General features: G+C 45.7%; 2 protein-coding genes across 6 annotated transcripts; both read left to right on the top strand.

The window, feature by feature from the left end:
- Positions 1-779: 779 nt before the first annotated feature.
- On the top strand, positions 780-8,142 carry LOC129823220 (histone-lysine N-methyltransferase, H3 lysine-79 specific-like). 5 transcript variants are annotated; one of them, XM_055882092.1, is made up of 12 exons: positions 780-926; positions 1,857-2,625; positions 2,824-2,973; positions 3,191-3,253; positions 3,409-3,616; positions 3,727-4,947; positions 5,090-5,343; positions 5,475-5,634; positions 5,720-5,831; positions 6,240-6,360; positions 6,533-6,749; positions 6,996-8,142. In XM_055882092.1, the coding sequence occupies exons 2-12, from the start codon at positions 1,876-1,878 to the stop codon at positions 7,148-7,150; spliced, it is 3,411 nt and encodes a 1,136-aa protein (XP_055738067.1). In that variant the 5' UTR covers positions 780-926; positions 1,857-1,875; the 3' UTR covers positions 7,151-8,142. The 5 variants fall into 5 exon arrangements, with proteins under 5 accessions (XP_055738067.1, XP_055738068.1, XP_055738071.1 ...); XM_055882093.1 differs by having other exon boundaries at positions 780-975; XM_055882096.1 differs by having other exon boundaries at positions 781-926; positions 3,553-3,616.
- A 525-nt stretch (positions 8,143-8,667) lies between these two features.
- LOC129823219 (claudin-11-like) lies at positions 8,668-12,332 on the top strand. The gene is made up of 3 exons (XM_055882091.1): positions 8,668-9,202; positions 9,442-9,606; positions 9,995-12,332. Exons 1-3 carry the CDS (start codon positions 8,977-8,979, stop codon positions 10,279-10,281), a joined length of 678 nt encoding a protein of 225 aa, XP_055738066.1. The 5' UTR covers positions 8,668-8,976; the 3' UTR covers positions 10,282-12,332.
- The last annotated feature ends 14,952 nt before the right edge of the window (positions 12,333-27,284 follow it).

Raw genomic sequence — 27,284 nt, 5'->3', positions numbered from 1 at the left:
GATAGGCAGGTGTAGCAGTGTTATAGTGCAATTAATGTATTGTTTAGTGTTGTGTTGTGTAGTGGCTTTGCTGGTATGCATCCAACTTTTTTTGCCCCACCAAGACTTACATGCTAAAATCGCTATTGACCCTAACCTTAAATACATTTTTGTTTTCATGAATTTGTATGATATAGCCATTTTGACATTGTGGATGTGATAACTAGTGGAAACCACGGCTTGTAGACAGTGGAATGGAATCCTGTGCCGCGCGAAGCCTGCCAGGGCAAATTATGTTCCATCGTTCTACGATGTTCCGATTACTGGCCTGTTGGAATCCCCAAAAGATCCTGGACCTTGTAGTGAGATCTCGACAGAATATACGTTTTTTTTGTTGCCTCTATTCAGAAACAAGAAGAAATGTGTATCCACCAAAGAGAAAGATGGGTGGAGAGAGAGAGATGCCGCGTTCAAAACAACTGGTAACTCGGAAATCCCCGACTTTAGTGCGTTCAAACTACTGGGAACTCGGGAAAAACGAGCTCCGATTGGGGAAAATCGATTTGAATGGTCATCCAACTCGGAATTTCAACTTGGGAACTCGGGTCTCTTACTGGAGCTCCGACTTTCCGACCTGAAGATCACTGACGTCATGATTTGATGTCGTATTTTTTTTTCTTCGATTGCCCAGTTGTTCTGAACACGTCAAAAGAGACGGGGGGGGGGGAATGGGGCGGGGGACCGCACATATTTAATTTGTGTGCAGTCCTCCTGCACTGTGCGTGGTGCTGTGCTGTCTCGCCCCTCTCTCTCTGTCTGAGCGTCACAGTTCTACGCTACAGTAGGTTGCTCTCTCTCCATTCCTCCCATCTGGCGGACTGACTGGCCCATCGCAGTCGTCTCTCTGGTCGCCCTGAGCAGTCTGCCGACACACAGACCCCTAGCAGGTATGAAGGGATGGTGGTAGTGAAGGGAGCACAGGGGGGAAATCCTATGGTTCGTAAGTTATTTCTATTAATCATAAACTCACATAAGCGTCTCTGGAATATTCACAGCATATGTTTCACACTCATTTTTGAAGCATCCGCGTTTGACTAAGATACTGTACTTTCATTAGCAGGTTTATCACAAGCGAGGCAAAGGCATACAGATAATTTATCGGGGCTGATGTTATGACGCGCTTCTGTACAATACACTTTCTGCGCTCTCTCATACCAGGAAGTGGAGCGCGCAAGGTGTCTCGAGCACGCCCCTTTTACCCTACTGACTCATTTGCAATGTTGTCCTGAAACGCAGATCAGCCTTCCTTCTGTGACAGAAGGAGGAGCCTATAGATAAACTAACATGCGTTTTCTCTTCGCTGATAGACAGAGAGAATAGACTTGGCTACATGCGTCACAGCTGGTTTGGGGTAGGCCTAGGTATGTAGGCTACTCTTGGTGGTTTTGGATAGAACATTTCATCACAGCCACATTTTTAATAGGTTGGAATTTTCTTGGCAGGATATTTGTTGACAAAATAGGCTATGCATCGTCATCATAAACATGATTAAAGGCAAGGCACAATAGTCTCCAGCAGCTTGAGGAGCACTCTCAAGTCTAGACCCAGATGTTTGCATCTGCCGTGCTTGGGTGGCACCTGCTGATGCGATGGTCCCCATATATCTCCATTATAAATGAAGTCTTAGGATTAGTGAGTTTTACCATTACTTTGGTACAACAACTTGAAGTGCATATAAGTCTAATGTTTAACGGTCTGTGGAAACGGTACCTGATTTGGCTAACGGTGGTTAACTACTTACAATGTAGTCAATCATGAACTACATTGTAAAACAGAGACAGCGGTCTGATATTGTGTGTGTGTGTGTCCTCCTGCAGTGTGCTGAAACCTAGAGGGATGGAGACAGACCCTGCCTTGGAGACATGCACTGAGAGCAAAGCAGAGACAGGGGGAGAGGAAACACGAGAGGGACCCATCACGAGGCCCAGCCCCCTGTCCCCCAATAGGTCTACAGCTGCTCACACTCCTACAGCACTCACCTCTACTCCCCCTCAGCTTACTTCCTCCTGCCCTCCTAAACTCACCCCCGCCCCCAATCCCTCTACTAGTACACTCACCCTCACCCCTACGTTCACACCCTTTTCCTCCTCTACACCCACCCCCAATCCACCTAAACTGACACCCACCCCCTCATCCCCCCCTACACTCACCTGTAAAACACTCCCTACCCTTACCTCTACAGTACTCAACCCCACCCCAACATTTACACCTACTTCTCCCTCACTTACTCCCAACTCCCTCACCTCTAAAATACTCACCCCCAGACCTAGTCTCCCCACACTCACACCCACTCTACCTACGCTCAAGCATTCCGTGTCTCCCTCGCCTACTAAACTCACTCACAAACCTGCTCCTCTCCCATTCACCCCCCCCACCCTCACCCCTACTGCCCCTCTACTCACCCCCTCTCCCTCACCTCCCTCCCCCACTGTATCTGTGATCCCTTCTCTGCCCCCCTCTGTAACTCATGGCAAAATGTCCTTTGCTCCTGGGCCTTCCTTCTTCCTGACCAATGGGAATGCAAGGCCACCCACCATGCCCACCTCTCCACCAATCACGCCTTTCCATACCCCAGCCAGCAGACAGGTAACTGACCAAATAGAAAATAAAACAAAAGCAGCACACTATGTAACCAGCCACACACACACTCACATACTCACACAGGCACACAGCAATTGACTACACAGACAACCACGTCCCTTCCTGGATCAATTGGTTTACATTCCTTTAACCAAGAGTACAGTATTCAAAATACCCCCCTAAAAATACCTCTCCCTTTTTCAGGCCCCTCTTCCTCGCCCCCTGGGTACGCCCACTCTGGTGCAAGCAAATCAGAGCATCTCGCCTGTTAGACCGAGGGTATCCCAGCAGGCCTTGCTCCTGGGTCGGAGTCCTTGTTCGAGCCGAGACCAGATGCTGCTCAGGGCCCAGATGGTAACAACACACACTCCAACAACTCTCAGCCCTACTTCTACCAACTTCAAACTCCTGAAGCTTAACCATGAGACTGGCCTTTTTCAAGCTTCCTCAGTTCAACATTCCTATCTCTCTCTCTCTCTCTCTCTCTCTCTCTCTCTCTCTCTCTCTCTTTCTCTTTCTCTCTTTTTATGTCTGTGTTCTGTCTATCTGTCTGTGTCTCTCTCATTCTTAGCTGATTTTCACCTCTACGTTACGGCCTGTCTCTTCCTCTTCCTCTCACCCTGCCTCCGCTCAGGTGAGCAGTTCAGCAGGTGTGTGTTAGGTGTGTGAGAGGCCACTAGTGTAGATTGTGATTGTCTCACAAGTTTAACTACACTCCCTCTCCCTCTCAAACCCCACTCTCTCCCTCTTTCTTTTCCTCCCCTCTCTCCTTCCCTCCCTTCCCATTAGCTCCAGAGTCTAACCCTGCGCCCCTCTGCTCCCGGCACTCTCACAATCCCCCCCTCTTTACGTCTCAAACCTCCCTCCTCCCCCCTCTCTCCTATCTCTCGTCCCCTTACACCCCTTTTCCCCCCTCTTCGGCCGCACCCCCAGCCCAGTTCCATGGCAACAGACAGACAGACCCCACCTACCCGGCACCTCTCAGTCCCGCCTCCAAGTGAGTCATAAACATGTGATAAGAGTAGAATGTTCAGGAAGAATGAGGTGTGATTTATAGTGTGTCCAATAAAACCATTCAATCCTTCGCTCTTTTCCTCTTCTCTCCAGCTCTCTACACTTCTGTGCGGTCTGTCCCTCTGAGACCCAGACTTCATTCTCCAAACGGCCACAGAGTGGTGCCCCCGAGACACAGCCCCGCCATGCGACCATTTGCTGCTGCTGCTGCCCATCAGGCCCTACCCAGCAGACAGTGTACAGTTCCAGCCACCAGTCTGTCATCTCAAAGCCCGCCCACACAGTCCACCCCTGGCCAATCGCAGCTCAACTCAGGCTCTAGGCCCCTTCCCTTGGGTTCTTCCTGTTTTGATCGGTTACCGCCAGCATCAAGGCAGCTGCAAATGATTGCCCTCTCCGCTGGCTCCACCAGCCGCTTCAGCAGCCAAACACGGCCTGCGGCCAACACACACACCCCACCTTCTGTCCAATCAAAGTGTCTGGTTCTTGAGTCCCCACCTCCTCAGCTCGATGCCCAACCACAGAGGACTTCTGACCACGCCTCTCCCCCTCCCACCTCCTCCATCCACAAAGCCAACTCACCCCTACCATACCCCCATTATCAGGCCAGACACATTCAGTCAAAAGGAGAAGTGGATAGACAGGGGGTAAGGGAGGCGAGAGAGCGGGTGGGGGGAGAGGAAGTAAAGATGGGGGAAATTGAAGAGGGGCAGAGCGATAAAGAGAGGGTGGCAGGAGAGAGAAAGGTAACAGGAGAGGAAAAAGGGATTGTTGAGAAGAGAGCGGAGAGGGTGGGAGAGAAGGAGGACCAGAGAGATAGAGAGAAGGAGGACCAGAGAGATAGAGAGCGGGTGGGAGAGAAGGGATTGCTGACAAGAAAGGAGAAAGGAGAGGCTGGAGGAGAGGAAGAATGGATAGAGAGAGGTAAACAATATGAGAGACTGAGAGAGATGACAGGAATAGAGGAGGAGAGGGGGGAAAGGATGAAGATAGAGGGAGAGGAGCAGAGAGAAAGGATGGAGGTAGAGGAGGAGGAGCCGGGACAGAAAGATGCGATGAAAGGAGAGAAGGAGGTGGGGACTACCATTGACCAGGACACTCCGATAGACCCTCACCCCAATGCAGACCCGGCTACTCAGAATCACATACACTTCGATGCCCTCTCACACACACCTCATAACCCCACCACCTCAGGTTCCCCCATAGACCTCCAGCGACCATCGGACTGTCCCATAGAGCGACCCCCAGACCTACCCCACAAGGACCAAGAGGACCTCTGTGAGAACATGTCCACTCAGTCTGACAACCACTCAGGTACCAGGGTCTCTCTGCTGTCCTCCTGTCACGTACACAATTTCCTTTAGCCTTGGCATATTAATGAACTCGAAACTAACTTTTGAAACACTAATCTAACAAGTGTTGTGAACTCTTCCTCCTCTCTCTTCCTCCCCCCCAGTCTTGTCCAGTCTCTCCTCTCAGTCTCCCCCTGCCTCACCCTGCCTCACCCCTCCATCTGACTTCCCTCCTCCTCTCCTGCCTGTTAGCCCCTCCCACTCAGAGACCCTCAGCCTATCACAGAGCCGCTCTGAGACCCTTAGCCTATCAGAGCGCGAGCCTTGGACACAGAGGGTGTGGCCAGAGGGCGGGAGGCGTGTCTTAACTCACCTGGTGGAGGGCTTCGTCATACACGAGGGGCTGCAGGCGTTCCCGGTAAACACACACACATTTTAGAGTAAAATACTTCTTCCTACACGGGATATAGCTGATGTCTAGTTGGTGTCATATACTTATACATTAACAGTATATATAACCTGTGTGCGTGCGTGTGTGTACCTGTGCAGGTGAACCGCTCATCTCTGTTGTTGGGAGGGCAGGAGGGTGTCTCCCAGAATGGGAACACAGAGGGGGCGGAGTTATTACCATTGACAGACACACCAGAGCCACTGGAACATTTCAGCGAATCAGAACGAGTGGGTGTGGCCACAGATGACCCGCTGACAGGTAAGCCACCTTAATCTCCTGTTTCTGAATCAATATTCGATTCAATATTCAGTTCAATTCTCCCTCTGAATCCAAACTTCACTAGGTACCAGAGAGAGACAGAGGGGGGTGTTACAGTGTGAGTCTTGTGGGAAGAGAGGCCATGCCCACTCCTTCCACCGCTCCAAAAGATACTGCTCCACTTCCTGTGCCCGCAGGTGAGTCACACTCCCATAGGCCGAACACAGAAACAAGACCATGACAGATGAGGTATTCTCTCTGTCTAGACACAGCATAGTCTATTTACTAAAGGTGTACAGTACACACATTCATAAACACACAAACACACCCTCACACACAGGATGTGGTCAGGTGTTGGTGCTCAGACAGGATGTGAGATATGAGAAAATCTTAACCCCAGAGTGCTCAGAGAAAGGACACATCATCTCTCTCTCTCTCTCTCTCTCTCTCTCTCTCTCTCTCTCTCTCTCTCTCTCTCTCTCTCTCTCTCTCTCTCGCTCTCTCTCGCTCTCTCTCTCTCTCTCTCTCTTTCTCTCGCTCTCTCTCGCTCTCTCTCGCTCTCTCTCGCTCTCTCGCTCTCTCTCGCTCGCTCTCTCTCTCTCTAGGCTTAATGTAGGGATGTCTAAACGTCTGCGTGCTCTGAGTGCAGGCAGCCAGCCAGAGGGGCGGCGCTCTGCGATAAACAAGGAGGAGTCTATTCCTGGCAAGCCCCTCTTACTGCGACTGGTCAGTAACAGTTACAACTCAGACATTGCTGCAACTTTTAACAAATAGGTCACTCACTCCACAGTGATACAGGTTTGATGCTTTATAACATGTTATAACCATTTATACGCCTTTATAATTCAAACCTAGCTGTTCACACATGTTCCATCTCCTGTAACATGATTTATTTTAGCCACGCGAAATATGGAGCGCCCATCGCCGTGACTACGAAGGGGAAGACGGGCATGCTGTTCCCATAACGACCAGGCTGGAGCGCAGAGCGGCACGGAGGGCAAGGAGGGCATCAGAGCCAGCGATGACCCCTAGTAACCCCACCGTGACCTCTACTGAACCCACACCTGCACAGTGGAGTGTAGCGCAAGTCTGGGACTTTATACACACACTGCCAGGTAAAACACATATACAAAAGGACACACATTCACTCATCTCCCTGCTGTAGGTTGTTGGCAGGTTATAACCTGTGTGTGTGTGTGTGTGTGTGTGTGTTTGTTTTAGGTTGTGGAGAGGTTATAACCTGTGAGTGTGTTGTTTTTAGGTTATGGGGAGGTTATAGCCTGTGTGTGGAGAGGTTGTAACGTGTGTATGTTGTTCTTAGGTTGTGGGGAGGTTATAATCTGTGTGTATGTTGTCTTTAGGTTGTGTGGAGGTTGCAGAGGCGTTCCGTGTTCAGGAGATAGACGGCCAGGCCCTGCTGCTGCTCACTGAGGACCACCTGATGACCAGCATGAACATCAAACTGGGACCAGCGCTCAAGATCTGTGCCCACATCAACACACTCAGACACACGTAGAGAGGGAGAGATGGAGGTGAGGTGGGAGGGTGGGTGGAGGAGAATATAGAGAGAAGAAAAAAGGGAGGGGTGGGGGGACGGTCTAAGGCACTGCATTGCAGTTGAGGCGTCACGACAGACCCGGGTTCGTTCCTAGGCTGTGTCACAACCGGCCGTTGACCGGGAGTCCCATAGGGCGGCAAACAATTGGCCCAGCATTGTCCGAGTTAGGGGAGGGTTTGGCCGGCGGGGCGTTACTTGGCTCATCGTGCTCTAGCGACTCCTTGTGGCGGGCCGAGCGCCTACAGGCTGACTTCGGTAGTCAGTTGAATGGTGTTTCCTCCGACACATTGGTGCAGCTGGCTTCCGGGTTCAGCGGGCATGTGTTAAGAAACACGATTTGGTGGGTCATGTTTCGGAGGACGCATGACTCGACCTTCGCCTCTCCTGAACCCTTTTTGGAGTTGCAGCAATGAGACGAGATCGTAATTGGATATCACGAAATTGGGAAGAAAAGGGGGTAAAAAACAAAACAAAAGAAAAAGTGAGGGAAAATAGTGATTGATAGATGGGAGAAGAGAGGGGGTCGGAGAAGGGGGGGGGGAGATTATCAACTGAGAGCTGAGAGCAATCAGTGAGAGAGGAAGGAGGATTTTGTTATATTCTGTTGTGTCTATGTACATATTTTACAATGCAGTCTATTGATTGTAAATCTTAAACATTTTCATGAAGGATTGTAATATACAGTATGTATTTGTCTGTTTGGTAATTATTTTAGAATGTGGTGTCACATGAAAACTGTCAAATCTGTTTTGATTTTACACAGCTGATACAGATTTTTTGTATCACTGTGTGAAAAATAAGGTCTTAACTAAAAAAATTATTACGTTTTATATATGATCTGAGCAAAAAGTTAGGTCTTATTTGTCTCATAACCATGTCGTTTTGTGAGATTTCTTAATTTTTTCTCTTATCCTTCCTCTTCAAACTCTGTAATAAATCAAATGAATTTATGGACATTGTTTTATTGCCTGGGTATTGGTATTGTGATATTTAGTAGTCACAAATGACCCATCTCACTACTAACTTCGGCCACTAGATGGAGTTGATAATTCAGGTTTGCTAGTAGATAGACTGCTGCTGCATTATTCGTGTGGAAACAATGATTAAGATATATGAATTACATAAAAAACTATGCAGAATATTAATATCACTGATGCTTCTCTGGAGGACAATGTCTAAGTTCAGACATGACAACAATTCTGAAGCAGCATAGCCCTTGTTTATGCCAAATCAATCAGGAGCCAGAGGGAATTTCAACACTGCTGAAATTTGTTTTTAAGACTTAAACTGCATCATAAATCATGAAGACCCCCCCCCCCCCCCCCCCACACACACACACAGAAACACACAGCAGTCTACCATCTTAGCACCCATTGGTCTCCGGTTTACATTAACCACCCCATACCTTCTTCTGATTGGCTGAAAGTTTGGTGTTTAAGACTTTTTTCCTGTACTATAAAACTGAATCTGCGCATTTATCTGCAGTTCAGTCCTCCTCACACAGCCCTCTCGCACTGTTGGACCCAGGTGGAACTATACGACTTATAACCTCTCCGGAATGTATTAGTCATTTAATTAGTGATTAATTGGTTTTAATGTATTTACTCTCTCACATTTTACTCGGTTCATTTATTAGTTCATGTTTTTCAAAATTTTTCACAGACCTATATTTTGGGTTAGTTCGGATTTTTCCCCTGGATTTAAAAAAATAATTTTCTTCTTTAAAAAAAAGAAAAAAGAAAGTGATTTATTTTTGATTGCGCATCCCTGTGATAGTGTGTTTCATGGCACATGTGTGCAGACAGCTGAGTGGGAGCGTGGCCAGCTTTGCAGGCTGGGTAGGTATCATCATCGCCACGGCCACCAACGACTGGGTGCGCACCTGCGACTACACTGTCACCACCTGTGTGCGCATGGACGAGCTGGGCGCGCGAGGCCTCTGGGCAGAGTGTGTCATCTCTCCCTCACTCTACCACTGTGTCACGCTCAACCATATCCTCACACTGCCAGGTGAGAGAGAGAGAGAGAGAGAGAGAGAGAGAGTGTGTGTGTGCGTGCGTGTGTGTGTGTGCAGATGGGCCACATCTGTAGCCAACCTGCAGACTTCAATAAAAGTAAGTCAATAACTGCATATCTCTTATGTTATTTCTGTGTTTTCAACAATTTATGAATGCAAAAGTCAACATTTTAAAAATGTTGACCTGCAGGTATCGCTGTGATCTCTCTCTACCTCTCCCCTCCCCCTCCAGCATACATCCAGACATGCCGTGCGTTGATGGTGTGTGCGTGCCTAATGGGGCTTCCTGCGATGGGGCTGGTGCTGATGTCCATGCCCTGTGTCAGACTCGGAGATGAGATCCCCGCTACCAAACTACGCCACGGCATGGTCGGGGGTGCTCTCACCTTTATTGTGGGTGAGTGAGACACAAAGACACACACATTCCACATGCACATATACACAATTTAATGTTATTCTATATGGATTAATTATGCTGTGTGAGGCTATGGGATGATTTGGGACCGGATCATGGTTGTCACTAGTTACCACAGCCACAAAGTCAAAATTGGCTAAGGTTTAAAATCAGACTTTAAGAAGAGAAATTATAGAAATAGGCTTATGACTTTGTTGCTGTGGTAACTAGTAATGACCTCAGATCACCCTCTCTTTTCCTGCATCCTGTGTGGGACAGGAAGTCCCTGTCAGCAGCCTTGTGACTGACAGACCCCATTGGGGGACAAAAGCTGACTCAACTCTCTTTCTCTCCTTCCTCTCCCTCTTCCTCCTGCCCTCTCTCTCCCCAGCTCTCTGTGGATTGGTGTCGACCATCTGGTTTCCTATTGGTGCTCACGCAGAGGAGGGTCTGATGTCATTCGGCATCTCACTGTACACCGGATGGGTCGGCTCCGCCCTCTGCCTCCTGGGGAGCTTCATGATTTTGTGTTGCTGCGGTGACAACCCCTCGGCAACCCCCCAAAGGCAGCAGAACAGCTACTACTACTCCAGACAGGCAGGGGGCGCCGACACACCCATCAACCTTGCCGCTACCGCCGTAGTCACGGGCAACCACGCCAAGAGCGCACATGTATAAGAATGTGCATTTGTGAGAGTTGGAGTTCTAGGCCAACTACATTGCAGACATATGCCGATCTAACAACGCCTGCATAGTTATTTAACATACACTATATACACAAAAGTCTGTTAACACCCCTTCAATTTAGTGGATTTGGCTATTTCAGCCACACCCGTTGCTAACAGGTGTATAAAATTGAGCACACAGCCATGCAATCTCCATAGACAAACACTGGCAGTAGAATGGCCTTACTGAAGAGCTCAGTGACTTTCAACATGGCACCGTCATAGGATGCCCCCTAAAAATCAAGTCAGTTCATCAAATTTCTGTCCTACGTGCAGTTATTGTGAAGTGGAAACGTCTAGGAGTAACAACGGCTCAGCCGCGAAGTGGTAGGCCACACAAGCTCACAGAACGGGACCGCCAAGTGATGAAGCGGGTAAAAATTGTCTGTCCTCGGTTGCAACACTCACTACCGAGTTCCAAACTGCCTCTGGAAGCAACGTCAGTACAAGAACTGTTCGTCTGGGAGCTTCATGAAATGTGTTTCCATGGTTGCACACAAGCCTAAGATCACTATGTGCAATGCCAAGCATCGGCTGGAGTGGTGTAAAGCTCGCCGCCATTGGACTCTGGAGCAGTGGAAACTCGTTCTCTGGAGTGATGAATCACGCTTCACCATCTGGCAGTCCAATGCACAAATCAGGGTTTGGCTGATGCCAGGAGAACACTACATGCCCGAACGCCTAGTGCCAACTGTAAAGTTTGGTGGAGGAGGAATAATGGTATGGGGCTGTTTTTCATGGTTTGGGCTAGGCCCTTTAGTTCCAAAGAAGGGAAATCTTAATGCTACAGCATACACTGACATTCTAGACGATTCTGTGCTTCCAACTTTGTGGCAACAGCTTGGGGAAGGCCCTTTCCTGTTTCAGCATGACAATGCCCCCATGCACAAAGCGAGGTCCATACAGAAATGGTTTGTCGAGTTCGGTGTGGAAGAACTTAACTGACCTGCACAGAGCCCTGAACTCACCCCCATCAAACACCTTCGGGATGAATTGGAACGCAGACTGCAAGCCAGACCTAATCACCCAACATCAGTGCCCAACCTAACTAATGCTCTTGTGGCTGAATGGAAGCAAGTCCCCGCAGCAATGTTCCAACATCTAGTGAAAAGCCTTCCCAGAAGAGTGGAGGCTGTTACAGCAGCAAAGGGGGGCCAACTCAATATTAATGCCCATGATTTTGGAAAGAGATGTTCGACGAGCAGGTGTCCACATATTTTTGGTCATGTAGTGTATCAGCTAACCACATCATATGATATTGCAATCTGGTGCCCAACTGCACAGTCGATGACATGGCACCCAACTATTGGTTGATGCAATTCAATGTAGTCGGGCAGGAACTCGAACAGAAGGTAAAGAAGGGTGTAAACTGCAGAGAATTTATAATCCACCATCTGAACATTCACATGTCTGGCCTGACCATGACCTCATCCTGTCGACGGAGACTTCACATCCTCTCAGACAGGAATCTGGCCAGGTTGCACCATCCTCCTCACCTTTTCCCTCCCTGTTCACTAGAATTCCACTCTTCATCTCCACCACTGATGTTCTGTGTTCTAGTGTTCCAGTGTTGTAGTGTGGTGAGGGAAAACAGACAGGTGTTCTCTCCGAATTAGTCACTTTATTCAATGTTTTATTGACAGTTTATCAGGCAACAGCAAAACACAGATCACTGTCACTCTTTCTTCAAACATTACACTCTTCGACAATAAATAGTTTCATTTTTGTATTATCTTATCAAACTCTAAAAATATTTTCAACCAACTCATCCATGCAACACCAGAGGTGTCAGAATATTAGGTATTATGAGAGCATGCTTCCTCTAGTATAACTGATTGGTTGATTGATTCTATGCACACTGTTACCTGTTGGATGTATGTTAATAATGCAGTGTTAAATAAACAAATCTGTATTTTTGTGATATTGAGTTTTCTGGTTGGAAAGAGTAACTATGTAAGAGTAATCTCTGTAAAAGGCAATAAAATGTATTGATTCACTCACTCATTAATGAATCATCTCATCTGTCCATCCCCAGCATGAGGGGGTTTCTCTTCTCTCGTCCCTCTCTCGCTTCCCCTGAAATCGACCCTCTAGGCACTACTGTAGATCTAAGAGGATTGGATAGGTATCAATATTTTTCCCTTTGATAGTCCAGGTGGAATCATTGCCATATTGATCACCTGTCCTTTCCTCTCAGGTCTACTTAAGTGCCTTTGGTGTACATTGTAAGGGGCAGGGCTAGGGGTTGATGAGGGATTCAGGAGCCCTCTGCCCTTCCTCTCCTTTACACGCTTTCAAAAAAAGGTTCCAAAAGGGTTCTTCGACTGTCCCCATAGGAGAACCCTTTTTGGTTCCAGGTTGAACTCTTGTGTGTTCCATGTAGAACCCTCTGTGAAAAGGGTTTTACATGGAACCCAAAAGGGTTCTACCTGGAACCAAAAAGGGTTCTTCAAATAGTTCTCCTACTGTATGGGTACAGCCGAATAACCGTTTTAGGTTCTAGATAGCACTTTTCTTTCTAAGAATGTAGTACCCAGGAAGTGGGTGTGTTCCATTGCAGCAGTCACTCATAAGAGGAGCCCTCGGTTTTCTGTGGATCTGTGTAGCCCTGATTGGTTTGTCCCTGGATCTATGTAGCCCTGATTGGTTTGTCCCTGGATCTGTGTAGCCCTGATTGGTTTGTCCCTGGATCTGTGTAGCCCTGATTGGTTTGTCCCTGGATCTGTGTAGCCCTGATTGGTTTGTCCCTGGATCTGTGAAGCCCTGATTGGTTTGTCCCTGGATCTGTGTAGCCCTGATTGGTTTGTCCCTGGATCTGTGTAGCCCTGATTGGTTTGTCCCTGGATCTGTGTAGCCCTGATTGGTTTGTCCCTGGATCTGTGTAGCCCTTATTGGTTTGTCCCTGGATCTGTGTAGCCCTGATTGGTTTGTCCCCTGGGTCCCCTAGTGGAGCTCTGAGGGCCGGAGTAGTAATCTGATTGATTCTGGTACTGGGAGCAATCTTCATACTGGTTTTCGTCCTGGTACTGGGATCTTGGCCATCTTGGTTCCCATCTTGATGGTAGCACCCCTCTTCCTGGTTGTCCTGGAGGTTAAGGTCGTTGTCAGGGAAAAGGTGTCGTAGAGGTGATCGTCATAGCGCTGGTAGGTACTAGCATGAGCCACTCCCTCTCTGGTGCTGATCTCCAAGGAGCTGTTCCATATCCTATAGCAACCGTATAGCAGGATACCAAGAGAGACAGCCCATAATAATATCACATCCTATAGAAACTGTCGATTAGAGCAGCTAGAAAGAGGAGGGGGGAAGGAAGAAGAGGAGCAGAGGGTGGATAGAAAAATAAGGGAGAAAGGGGGATGGAGGGAGAGAGGGGGGATAGAGGGAGAGAGAGGGAATGGAGGGAGAGAGGGGGGATAGAGGAAGCTCTCTTCTCCACATGAAGAAAGTAACAAGTGTAGAAGTGACACAGCGTAACATACCGAGAGTGCACCAGACAGCGAAGCTTGCCCAGGGAGAGAGGGGGGATAGAGGGAGAGAGGGGGATAGAGGGAGAGAGGGGGATAGAGGGAGAGAGGGTGGAGAGAGGGAGAGAGGGTGGAGAGAGGGCGGATGGAGGGAGAGAGGAGGGATGGAGGGAGAGAGGGGGGATGGAGGGAGAAGAGGGGGGATGGAGGGAGAGAGGGGGGATAGAGGAAGCTCTCTTCTCCACATGAATAAAGTGACAAGTGTAGAAGTGACACAGCGTAACGTACCCAGAGTGCAACAGACAGTGAAGCGTGCCCAGGTGAGACGCTACAGTTTCAACATCAGGTAGGAGTTTACCAAGATGGACACCGCGGGGATGCACGGCACGCATGATGCCAAGTAGGGCAGGCTACGACCACTCTCCAGCTGGCTCACAACCACCCCCAGTAGGGTTGTCATTTTTCCCGCTACAATCCCTGAAACGGCGTCGTCCTTTCCAGTCCCTTGCTCCACGCTGAAGATGACGGTGGCCCAGACGAGAAAGGAGAGGAGGAAGAGGAGATGCAGTGTGTCACCATGAGACCAGAGGACGAGGTGATACGGACTGAGTCGTTGGGAATCCCCAGGCAGACACGCAGGGTGGAGTAACCCCTACCCAGAACCCTCTTCAACAGCGAGGAAGGGCTGGTGTGGAAGCCTTCGACTTGTCAGATTCACTTGCAACACCGCTCAATTGGTAGCTGGAGCTATCAGGAGCAAAGATCGATGAGTCTGATCCTCCATCCAATCTGGTCGTACAAACACACACACATACCCACACTCACTCACTCACCCAGGCCTCTTAGTGTCCCCAGGTGTTGCTGTACCAATCAGGTACCCGAGGATCAGATTCCAGCCAATGAAAAAGGCCGTACACACCCCCACTGTGACGTAGCTATAGGTGAAGGCTGACTATTGTTTTAGGGACACGCATGACGAACTCTGCATAATACACACCTGGAGGAGAGACACATTTGACCCAGGTTAAACACATACACGTCAAACACAAATATGTGTGTGTGTCCCTGACCTGACAGTATAGAAGCCACAGGAGTGTTTTGTGTGTGTGTGTGTCTAACCTGACAGTATAAAAGCCAGAGCAGTGTTTTTGTGTGTGTGTGTGTGTGTCTAACTTGACAGTATAGAAGCCACAACAGTGTTTTGTGTGTGTGATTGTGTGTGTCTAACCTGACAGTATAGAAGCCACAGCAGTGTTTTGTGTGTGTGATTGTGTGTGTCTAACCTGACAGTATAGAAGCCACAGCAGTGTTTTGTGCGTGTGTGTGTGTGTGTGTGTCTAACCTGACAGTATAGAAGCCACAGCAGTGTTTTGTGTGTGTGTGTGTGTGTGTCTAACCTGACAGTATAAAAGCCACAGCAGTGTTTTGTGTGTGTATGTGTGTGTTTACTTAAGTAAAAATACTTTAAAGTACTACTTCAGTCGTTTTTTGGGGAATCCGTACTTTACGTTACTATTTATATTTTTTGACACATTTTACTTCATTACATTCCTAAAGCAAATAATGTACTTTTTACTCCATACATTTTCCCTGACACCCAAAAGTACTCATTACATTTTTTATGTTTAACAGGACAGGAAAATGGTCCAATTCACACACTTATCAAGATAACATCGGTTATAATTTCTCCAAAACACCGTTATTTAAAACAAGCCATAGAATGTTGGTTTCAATTTCAGTTAAATCCACCAGAAATGACAGAACAAATAATACAACAAATATTATGGTTAAACTCAAATATACTAATTGGTTAAAAAAATGTAAAAACTTTTTTATTAAAGTATAATCTTTGTAAATGATATCATAAATAGGACTGGTGAAGTTGTCACACATGGAGCTAACAAAACTATATGGAAATGTCTGCTCTACCCAAAATTACAACCAGAATGCCAAGAGTGTGCAAAGCTGTCATCAAGGTAAAGGGTGGCTACCTTGAAGAATCTCAAATATAACATATATTTTGATTTGTTTAACACTTTTTTGGTTACTACATGATTCCATATGTCTTTTTTCATAGTTTTGATGTCTTCACTATTATTATACAATGTAGAAAAGAGTCAAATAAAGAAACACCCTGGAAAAAGTAGGTGTGTCCAAACCTTTGACTGGTACTGCATATATATATATATATTTACAAAAAAATACAGTGCATTCGGAAAGTATTCAGACCCCTTCACTTTTTCCACATTTTGTTACGTTACAGCCTTATTCTAAAATAGATTAAACAATTAGTTTCCCTCGTCAATCTACACACAATACCCCATAACAGGCTTTCAGAAATGTTTGCAAATGTATTTAAAATAAAAAACAGAAATACCTATTTACATAAATATTCAGACCCTTTGTTATGAGACTAAATTGAGGTCAGTTGCATCCTGTTTCCATTGATCATCCTAGAGATGATTCTACAACTTGATTCGAGTCCACCTGTGGTAAATTCAATTGATTGGACATGATTTGGAAAGGCACAAACCTGTCTATATAAGATCCCAAAGTTGACAGTGCATTTTAGAGCAAAAACCAAGCCATGAGGTCGAAGCAATTGTTCGTAGAGCTCCGAGACATAATTGTATGGAGGCACAGATCTGGGGAAGTGTACCAAAACACTTCTGCAGCACTGAAGGTCCCCAAGAACACAGTAGCCTCCATCATTCTTAAATGGAAGAAATTTGGAACCACCAAGACTCTTCCTAGAGCTGGCCGCCCGTCAAACTGAGCAATCAGGGGAGAAGGGCCTTGGTCAGGGAAGTAAGCAAGAACCCGATGGTCATTCAGACAGAGCTCCAGAGTTCCTCTGTGGAGCCTCCCGAGTATCGCTGTGGTCTAAGGCACTGCATTGTAGTGCTAGCTGTGCCACTAGAGATTCTGGGTTAGAGTCCAGGCTCTGTCGCAGCCGGTCGTGACCGGGAGACCCATGGGGCGGGTGCAGTGCACGCTGACACAGTCGCCAGGTGTACGGTGTTTCCTCCGACACATTGGTGCGGCTGGCTTCCGGGTTAAGTGGACATTGTGTCAAGAAGCAGTGCAGCTTGGTTGGGTTGTGTTTGGAGGACACACGGCTCTCGACCTTCGCTTCTCCTGAGTCCGTACGGGAGTTGCAGCAATGAGACAAGACCGTAACTACCAATTGGAAACCACGACATTGGGGAGAAAAAGGGGTAATAATAAATAAAATAAGTGGCGATGGGATAACCTTCCAGGATGACAACCATCTCTACAGCACTCCACCAATCAGACCTTTATGGTAGAGTGGCCAGACAGAAGCCGCTCCTCAGTAAAAGGCACATGACAGCCCGCTTGGAGAGGCACCTAGAGGACTCTTAAACCATGAAAAACAAGATTCTCTGGTCTGATGAAACCAAGATTAAACCCTTTGGCCTGAATGCCAAGCGGCACGTCTGGAGGAAACCTGGCACCATCCCTACGGTGAAGCATGGTGGTGGCAGCATCATGCTGTGGAGATCTTTTTCAGCAGCAGAGACTGGGAGATTAGTCAGGATCGAGGGAAAGATGAACAGAGAAAAGTACAGAGAGGTCCTTGACAAAAACCTGCTCCAGAGCACTCAGGACCTCAGACTGGAGCGTAGGTTCACCTTCCAACAGGACAACGACCCTAAGCACAGCCAAGACAATGCAGAAGTGGCTTCGGGACAAGTCTCTGAATTTCCTTGTGTGGCCCAGAGCCAGAGCCCAAACTTGAACTCAATCAAACATCTCTGGAGAGACCTGAATATAACTGTGCAGCAATGCTCCCCATCCAACCTGACAGAGCTTGAGAGGATCTGCAGAGAATAATGGGAGAAACTCCCCAAACACAGGGGGGCCAAGCCTGTAGCGACATACCTGTTACGTTCGTTGATGGAATGATCGGACCAAGATGCAGCATGGTATAGGTTAATCATATTATTTAATGATAACCAGCAACAAAACAAGAAAGAGAAACCAACGAAACGTACAGCCTTGTAGGGCTCAACAGCAACAATACAAAAAACAAGATCTCACAAACCAAGGTGGAAAAAAGGTAGCCTAAGTATGATCCCCAATCAGAGACAACGATACACAGCTGCCTCTGATTGGGAACCATACCAGGCCATCATAGAAATACAACATAGAGGGGAATCTATCAAATAGCGCACCTCAAACGTTGTGCAGTACTAATGCAATTAGTAAAATCAGGCACACTATGAAATGCTACCAAATAAACCACAATTCATTCATAAAACTGTGAATATATAGTTTCACTGACATATTGTTGCATTTTTTTCTGGTTTGTGCGAAATCGTTAAGAATAATATAAAACCTGTCTGCACACCACCAAGGTGAATTGGTTTTGTCTTGACAGTGTTGAGGGGATGGGTAATATATTGATGCTCGAGTGCCAAATCAACACAAATGGATAAGAACGAGGAAAGAAGAAGAGGGGAAACACACAAAGATAAAGGTATGCAGCTATGTTATCTCTTTATGAATGTAAAATGATGCATTTAATGAAATATACTAGCCTAACACTTATGTTTGTTAGCCTATGTTGCTTGCTATGCTGTTACACATAGGGTGACAATATTCCGTTTTCTGTCCAACTAGCTTACATAACATTGGATATCATTTCACACAGTTTCATCATGATAATGTGTGTGGCCTGCAGCAAAACGATTACAACCGAACTAGCACATTATTGATTTGGTTAACTTTCATTGAGGTGTCATCATAAAGGTTTTCTGTGATTGTCTTGACTAGGTCCTCATCTCAGTAAGGGATGCACTCATTGATTTGTTGAGCAGCAAGGTAATTTCAATAATGGTGAGTGGCATCAAGTTGGCAAAATTATTCTCTATCATTCTAGATTAACCTCAGATGTCAGCCACACTGAACAGTTGTCAGTTGTGATTACAATTGTGTCACTGAAGGAGGAATCAGGAATCAGGCAGCAGCGGTGAGAGAGGCACTGACTGAGGTGAGGGATCAAACCAAAGACCCTGTGATAAAGATTGAGGCCCAGTCCTTGTCAGAGGAGGTGGGATCATACCGCTTCAGCATCTGTACAGTGGTGTGGTATGACATCTGGAGACAGATCCAACATGTGAACAAGCTGATGCAGTCTCCCAGTATGCATGTGGATGTTGCAGTCAGTCTTCTCAGAAAGACAGAGAGAGGTCTCAGCAACTACAGGGCAACAGGCTTTATGACTGCACAAACGCCAGCCAAGGGTATATGAATGTAGATGCCGTTCTACAACAAAAAAGGCCGAGGTCCACAAAGCGGCACTTTCATACGAATCATTTGATGAGTCTTTGAGTGATGCCCTGAAGAAGCTGGAGGTGACATTTTTAAGTGTCGTTGTTGATGCTGCAACCTCAGCCCTTCAGGAAAGATTTTCCACATTGGAAAATGTGGGAGAGAAGTTTGGAGTGCTGTCAACTTTCCAACGTCTCTCAAATGAGGAGCTGACAGAACAATGTGAGACCCTTAGTGTGACACTGCACTATAAAGAACACTCAGACTTGGACGGCAGAGAGCTTGCACAGGAACTGAAGAACTTGCCTGACTTGCCATTGAAGACCATGACCCTGCTTGAGCTGCTGATATTCATACACGAAAGGGAGCTCTCAGAATTTGTCTTACTCTTCCAGTGACTGTGGCTGAAGCAGAGAGGAGCTTTCAAAGCTGAAGCTCATCAAATCCTATCTGAGGTCCACCATGTCACAGGAACGCCTTAGTGGCCTTGCTGTCATCAGTATTAACCATGCAATTGCTGGACAGATTTCCTATTATGATGTATTTGATGACTTTGCATCATGGAAGGCAAGAAAGGTCAGGGTTTAGATGGCAGTTGTGCAATTGTACTGATATTGTATCATATAATAGCACCCGCATTTTTCCAAGAAAACAAAAATTGAGATATTCATGGTCTGTTTACATGTATTTTAGAGGCTATGTATACAGAAAATGTGTATAAAACCTGTATTTATAATTATATGAACATATTTTTGTTTGGCAATAATCCTACTACACAATTTCTGATATATCACATGCCTTTTTTTTTCTCTTGCAAAAGTAAAAATCTGGATTATGCCTCTACTGCCATTCATTCCAAATACACTGGTTTGGACTTCTCCCTGAGCAATATGGCTGCCATGTTCACCCCATTCTGGAACTTTGAGGGTTCATGACATAGTCCCTAGTAATTTAATAGGATCTCTATGGTAGGAGTGACCTGGAAATGAGCCAGGTGTCTGTGAGTCTATAGTGGGGAAAGAGACTGACAGTCAGTCAATGGTTAACTACACCACTATACACCAATAGTATGTGTGCTGCTGGTCTCATCTGATGAACAGCTCTCTAATATTAGATCCCTCGGGCCTGGATCCAGTGGATCCCAGCAGTGGATTTAGTGTTAGCAGAGAGGAGAGATCTAAGACCCCTCAGAGCTGCGGAACAGAGAGATGGAGGAGAGGACTTTAAGGAGGAGCTGGGCTAATATTTAATGACCCTCTTCTCCAGGTTATTTTTGTGGTGTTGAGGGCTGGGGTGTACGGTAGGGGAGAGGGGTTGGGGCTTTTGATTTAGGGCTAGGTATGGGCTGGGGACATTGTTATAGATTCTGTGCTGCTCGTATTGTATTGTTGTAATCTGCATGTCTTCTGATAGAACAGATTGGGTTACCAACCTGCAGTCTGACCAATCAGTCTCAGGGCTAAAGAGAACATACACACTCACACACGCTCTCTCATACAGTACATGCTCACAGTGCTCTGACGTATAGAGCAGAAACACTGAGATTTATTAAAAGAAGCACACACACAGATGCCAGAATGCTGGGTAGGAATGCTTGGATTTATGGCACACACACACTAATGTCTGGCGCACACATACAATGCCTATTGAAAGTCTACACACCCCTTGCACAGTGTTCACATTTTGCTGCCTTAAAGTTAAATCTACAGTACACTGAAAAATGTATTGATTGCATATGTCTTCACACCCCAGAATTAATACTTGATGGAATCACCTTTGGCAGCCATTACAGCTGTGAATCATCTTGAATAAGATACTACCAACTTTGCACAACTGTTAGGGCAACATATCCATTGTTTTTGTCAAAATTAACAAGCTCAGTAAATTTGGTTGGGAATCATTGATGGACAGCAATATTCAAACCTTGTCTCTAATTTTCAAGCAGATTTAAGGACTGGAGTCACTGGACCATTCAAAAACACTCAACACCTCTTGGAAAGCCATTCTGTTGTGTCTTTAGCAATAAAATGTGTCTAATTGAAAATAAAACCATCACATGGTTAGGTTTTCAAAAGACTATGGCGGGTTTTCCTCTAACTTTTTACCTAGGCTTTGCTCCTTTCAAATATTTGGGGGATCCTGACGAACTCCCCAGTCCTTGCAGGTGACAAACATATGAAAAACACGATGCTGCCACCACAATACTTGAAAATATAGAGGATCTACAACATTGCATTCACTCCACATGACTGGCCTGTATGACAAAGTGAAAAGAATGAAGCCTGTGTTTAAAAATCCACTCCAAATCATCCATTCATTTTGCAACAAGGCCCTAATTTTCCCCCTAAATTAAAAAAACTTCTGGTTTGCGCTTAGTGGGACTATCATTTGTTTTTCAACAGGACAATGACCCAACACACCTCCAGGCTCTAGGTGGGCAGAGCCATGTATGAGCTTACAAGAGCCTATTGGCGCGTTCTAGCATGTATTTGAATATTTCCGTTAGGGAATGCCTACTCTGTGAAGTGTGCGTGTGCAATAACTCAATTCGGCCTTACACTCCTTCTAAAAAAGAAGAATGTCGACCAAAATCCATCTCCCTCCATTGCTGGCACTGTGCATATTTAGTAGTGAGTAGTGATGGGTTGTTCGCGAACGAGTCGGCTCTAAGAGCCAGCTATTGTAGGTGAACTTTGGGAGCCGGCTCGCATATCAGAAGAGCCAAATCTATTTATAAAAATATTAAAAAATTAAGATATGAACAATCAAAAAATTTAAATGAATAGAATTAACTAATTCAAAGAACAAAAAAAGAACTAAAATAATATAGGCCTAAATGCTCAAGCGCACACACATTCGTTCTGACTGTCTGCTCAGACTAACAGCCTCACCTGTTGTTCCTGTTAATCAGACACGCAGTGTCAACCAATGAACCAAAGATGCGTGAGGGAGTGCCTAAATCCAATGTACACAATTCCAAGCAGGAAAACCCTTTCAAAATCACTTATTCAACAACTGTACGAGACAGTTATTCTTTACATTAAAAAGTTATACTTTAAATGCAAATGTTTAATATCATTCTTTTTCATAACAAACATTATTTTTCATAAATACATTGTGGTTAAGGTAGAGTATTATTTCACTTAATTATTTAATTGGAATTGTTTTAAAACCAATCATAGTCAAACTATTGCAAACTGTTTGACTTGAAAAAATACAAAACATATTTTTTTTAAAGAGCCATTTGAGAGCCAAAAGAGCCGTCTCTTTTTGGTGAGCTGAGCTGAACGAGCCGGCTAACTGAAAAGAGCCGGAATGCCCATCACTAGTAGCGAATGGAAACACCAACCGGATGCTTCTCATTCACAAATCCGTTGAATTATTATTATTATAATTTTTATTTTTTGTAAATCAATTCAAAATATATAATATAGAAAATCAAACAGAGTATACAACAGATTATACAAACAGGGGAATAAAGAAATTACATTATATAAAGACCTTGTAAAAATGTAAAACATTCAAAGTTTTGATTGCTTTTTTGTTTTGAGAAGAAATTGTTTATACACTGTTCAAAAAAATAAAGGGAACACTTAAACAACACAATGTAACTCCAAGTCAATCACACTTCTGTGAAATCAAACTGTCCACTTAGGAAGCAACACTGATTGACAATACATTTCACATGCTGTTGTGCAAATGGATAGACAAAAGGTGGAAATTACAGGCAATTAGCAAGACACCCCCAATAAAGGAGTGGTTCTGCAGGTGGTGACCACAGACCACTTCTCAGTTCCTATGCTTCCTGGCTGATGTTTTGGTCACTTTTGAATGCTGGCGGTGATTTCACTCTAGTGGTAGCATGAGACGGAGTCTACAACCCACACAAGTGGCTCAGGTAGTGCAGCTCATCCAGGATGGCACATCAATGCGAGCTGTGGCAAGAAGGTTTGCTGTGCCTGTCAGCGTAGTGTCCAGAGCATGGAGGCGCTACCAGGAGACAGGCCAGTACATCAGGAGACGTGGAGGAGGCCGTAGGAGGGCAACAACCCAGCAGCAGGACCGCTACCTCCGCCTTTGTGCAAGGAGGAGCACTGCCAGAGCCCTGCAAAATGACCTCCAGCAGGCCACAAATGTGCATGTGTCTGCTCAAACGGTCAGAAACAGACTCCATGAGGGTGGTATGAGGGCCCGACGTCCACAGGTGGGGGTTGTGCTTACAGCCCAACACCGTGCAGGACGTTTGGCATTTGCCAGAGAACACCAAGATTGTCAAATTCGCCACTGGCGCACTGTGCTCTTCACAGATGAAAGCAGGTTCACACTGAGCACATGAGCACATGTGACAGACGTGACAGAGTCTGGAAACGCCGTGGAGAACGTTCTGCTGCCTGCAACATCCTCCAGCATGACCGGTTTGGCGGTGGGTCAGTCATGGTGTGGGGTGGCATTTCCTTGTGGGGCCGCACAGCCCTCCATGTGCTCGCCAGAGGTAGCCTGACTGCCATTAGGTACCGAGATGAGATCCTCAGACCCCTTGTGAGACCATATGCTGACACATGCACATTCGTGGCCTGCTGGAGGTCATTTTGCAGGGCTCTGGCAGTGCTCCTCCTTGCACAAAGGCGGAGGTAGCGGTCCTGCTGCTGGGTTGTTGCCCTCCTACGGCCTCCTCCACATCTCCAGATGTACTGCCCTGTCTCCTGGTAGCGCCTCCATGCTCTGGACACTACGCTGACAGACACAGCAAACCTTCTTGCCACAGATCGCATTGATGTGCCATCCTGGATGAGCTGCACTACCTGAGCCACTTGTGTGGGTTGTAGACTCCGTCTCATGCTACCACTAGAGTGAAAGCACCGCCAGCATTCAAAAGTGACCAAAACATCAGCCAGGAAGCATAGGAACTGAGAAGTGGTCTGTGGTCACCACCTGCAGAACCACTCCTTTATTGGGGGTGTCTTGCTAATTGCCTATAATTTCCACCTTTTGTCTATTCCATTTGCACAACAGCATGTGCCATTTATTGTCAATCAGTGTTGCTTCCTAAGTGGACAGTTTGATTTCACAGAAGTGTGATTGACTTGGAGTTACATTGTGTTGTTTAAGTGTTCCCTTTATTTTTTTGAGCAGTGTATATTGTTCCATTTCATTCTCAAAAAGAATAAACTGAAGTTTTTTTCATTTACATTTATGAATATGGAATTTAGCTAAAATAACAAGGAGATTGATTAAGAAGAAAGGCTTTGAATATACTTTACTATACTTTGTAAAAAAAACAACTCATCACATTTTTCAAGTAGAAGGGGAAAATGTGTATGTATATGATCTAAAACAATCTACAGATACTGTATCTTGCCACAGCTTCCGGGTATAAGAGCAATACCAAAATAAATGTAAAGCAGTCTCCGGTTGTTCATTACAGAAGGTACAAGAAACATCAATGTCTATTTTTTTTTACTTTTCAAGATAATGTTTAGTATGGTAGCACTTGTGGAATTAATTTAAAAGAAACTTATTTAAACGTATTAGTTAGAAGAAACTTCAGAGAAAGAGACCAAACATTTTTCCAATTAATATTACTTAAAAGGCCATTCCAGAAAGACATGACATATGGGACTGAAACAAAATCACATTGAAATAAGGCTCATCTGGTGAAATATCTGTCTCATTGTTCTATCTGTGATTCAGAGGTCGTAACAGTAGGTGCGGTAGTGGGAGAGAGCGAGAGGGAGATAAAAAAAATAAGGTAAAAATAACGTGTTTGGACTGTAGCCAGTGAGAGAGAGAAACAGGTTGACGGATAATCGAAACAGCTGGTCTGGGTCAAGGTAGCACGTCTGGTGAGCAGGAAACATGCTAGCTAACAGTGTACATGGCTCGAAATACTTTCGAAGAGATGGGAAACTCCACTGGAATCGTATTAAGGCACATTGTGTACGTTGCCCATGCTACTTCAATGGGCCACGCGGTGCATTCTGGGCGATTCTGGGACAAGGAGGGCGCTAGATCAAAAACCCAACATTATAATGAATTTCGTCGACAATAAGTACAACATTACAAATCTTTTCAAAAATGTAACATAATTAACTTTCTATCTGTAATAATGTATGTCTTTGGAATCGTGATAATACGTACATTCGAGTAGAATAGGCAAGTTAATCAACTCGTACCCTGACTTTGAAAATGGATTGCGTAACGCCGAATGACTACGTGAAGGCGATTGGTGGGTGGGACGTTATACGTTCCTCCATTCATTTGCAACTGGGATTTATAAACCTTCCTTTCTCTAATATCTCTGACATATCTAACAGGACAAGCGCTAGCATAGCTAACAAGTTAGCATGAAAACACGGTTAAAACCAAAATACACTATCCATTATGACAAACTACATGTTAATACGTTGTACATTAGTTAATACAAATCCTGTGACAATTTGGACGGAATTATATATTTTAAAAAAAGTGCTTTTAACTGGGCAAGGAGTGGAGAAGGACTTCAGATCTACCATCAATTCCAGAAAATGGTGCGCAAAAATAATAGAGTTGGGGTGCAATATCGTCAACCAACCACAGAATGTCAGTCAATTACGCATTAATTAAACATGTCAATATAAATAAATGAAATTATATATTTTAACAGGAACTCAATAACATGAATTGAATCTGTGAAACTAACTAATTTGGGCAAACGTCCACAAATACAACAGGATATAGGTTCTTACTCTGTTACACAAGGGGTGTGTAGACTTTCACTAGGTATTACAGATGGACACACACTAGTGGGAAGTTGCAGGGTGAAATGGGCATTCCTGAGGCGGTGTGTTTTATCCACAGCAGATGAGAGAGCAGATCAGAGAGTGGGAAGCAGGACTAGATACACCCATGCATACACACACACACACACACACAGACACACATAACTAACTAGGTATCGAACCCAGGTCGCCTCAAAACAAGCCGTTACTGTGAACGGTTCCACACACTAGTCTCCAACACGACAAAGATCACTAACACATTTACACACTCCCACAGATGAAAGGGCGGGATCAGTTCCAGGAAAACATTGCTCTGCTCCTGGGAATATAAAACATTTACTGACATTCTGACACATCAGCCAAGGTAGACGTTTATATAACATAAGAGCTTTATAAAATTCACTGCCAATCTAACATATCGAACACTATAAAAGGATAGAGGAGCTAACTGCTACCACATAGTGAAGAGGAGCGGAGAAGGAGAGCTTCTCACCGTTTTGTCCAGAACATAAACTACATTACCAAAATCATGGGCATTAATTGATCGCCCCTTTGCTGCTATAACAGCCTCCACTCTTCTGGGAAGGCTTTCCACTAGATGTTGGAACGTTGCTGCAGGGACTTGCTTCCATTCAGCCACAAGAGCATTAGTGAGGTCGGGCAATGATGTTGGGCGATTAAGCCTGGCTCGCAGTCGGCGTTCCAATTCATCCCAAAGGTGTTCGATAGGGTTGAGTTCAGGGCTCTGTGCAGGCCAATCAAGTTCTTCCACACCGATCTCGACAAACCATTTCTGTATGGACTTCGCTTTGTGGACAGAGACATTGTCATGTTGAAACAGGAAAGGACCTTCCCCAAACAGGTGCCACAAAGTTGAGGGCACAGAATCTTCTAGAATATCATTGTGCTGTAGAGTTAAGATTTCCCTCCACTGGAACGAAGGGGCTTAGCCCGAACCATAAAAAAACTGTCCCAGACCATTATTCCTACGCTAAATTTTACAGTTGACACTATGTATTGGGGCAGATAGCGTTCTCCTGGCATTCACCAAACCCAGATTCGTCCGTTGGACTGCCAGATGGTGAAGCGTGATTCATCACTCCAGAGAACACGTTACCACTGCTCCAGAGTCCAAGCGAGCTTTACACCACTCCAGCCAACGCTTGGCATTGTGCATGGTGATCTTAAGCCTGTGTGTAGCTGCTCGGCCATGGAAACCCATTTCATGAAGCTCCGACAAACAGTTATTGTGCTGATGTCGCTTCCAGAGGCAGTTTGGAACTCAGTAGTGAGTGTTGCAATTTTTATGCGCTTCGCGCTTCAGCGGTCCCGTTCTGTGAGCTTGTGTGGCCTACCACTTCGCGGCTGAGCCATTGCTACTCTTATACGTTTCCACATCACAATAACAGCACTCACAGTTGACCGGGCAGCTCTAGCAGGG

This window comes from Salvelinus fontinalis, chromosome 25, assembly GCF_029448725.1.
Source record: "Salvelinus fontinalis isolate EN_2023a chromosome 25, ASM2944872v1, whole genome shotgun sequence".
In the NCBI taxonomy this organism is placed as follows: Eukaryota; Metazoa; Chordata; class Actinopteri; order Salmoniformes; family Salmonidae; genus Salvelinus; species Salvelinus fontinalis.
Note: the sequence above shows the minus strand (reverse complement) of the source record. Positions and strands in the feature narration are given on the sequence as shown.

Excerpts from the sequence above, each read along its gene's own strand:
- LOC129823220 (XM_055882092.1), top strand. The coding sequence starts at position 1,876 with ATGGAGACAGACCCTGCCTTGGAGACATGCACTGAGAGCAAAGCAGAG. Across the intron at positions 2,974-3,190 it reads TGCTGCTCAGGGCCCAGATG|CTGATTTTCACCTCTACGTT; the intron begins GTAACAACACAC and ends TCTCATTCTTAG. Across the intron at positions 5,635-5,719 it reads CACAGATGACCCGCTGACAG|GTACCAGAGAGAGACAGAGG; the intron begins GTAAGCCACCTT and ends AAACTTCACTAG.
- LOC129823219 (XM_055882091.1), top strand. The coding sequence starts at position 8,977 with ATGGCACATGTGTGCAGACAGCTGAGTGGGAGCGTGGCCAGCTTTGCA. Across the intron at positions 9,203-9,441 it reads CCATATCCTCACACTGCCAG|CATACATCCAGACATGCCGT; the intron begins GTGAGAGAGAGA and ends CTCCCCCTCCAG. Across the intron at positions 9,607-9,994 it reads TGCTCTCACCTTTATTGTGG|CTCTCTGTGGATTGGTGTCG; the intron begins GTGAGTGAGACA and ends CTCTCTCCCCAG.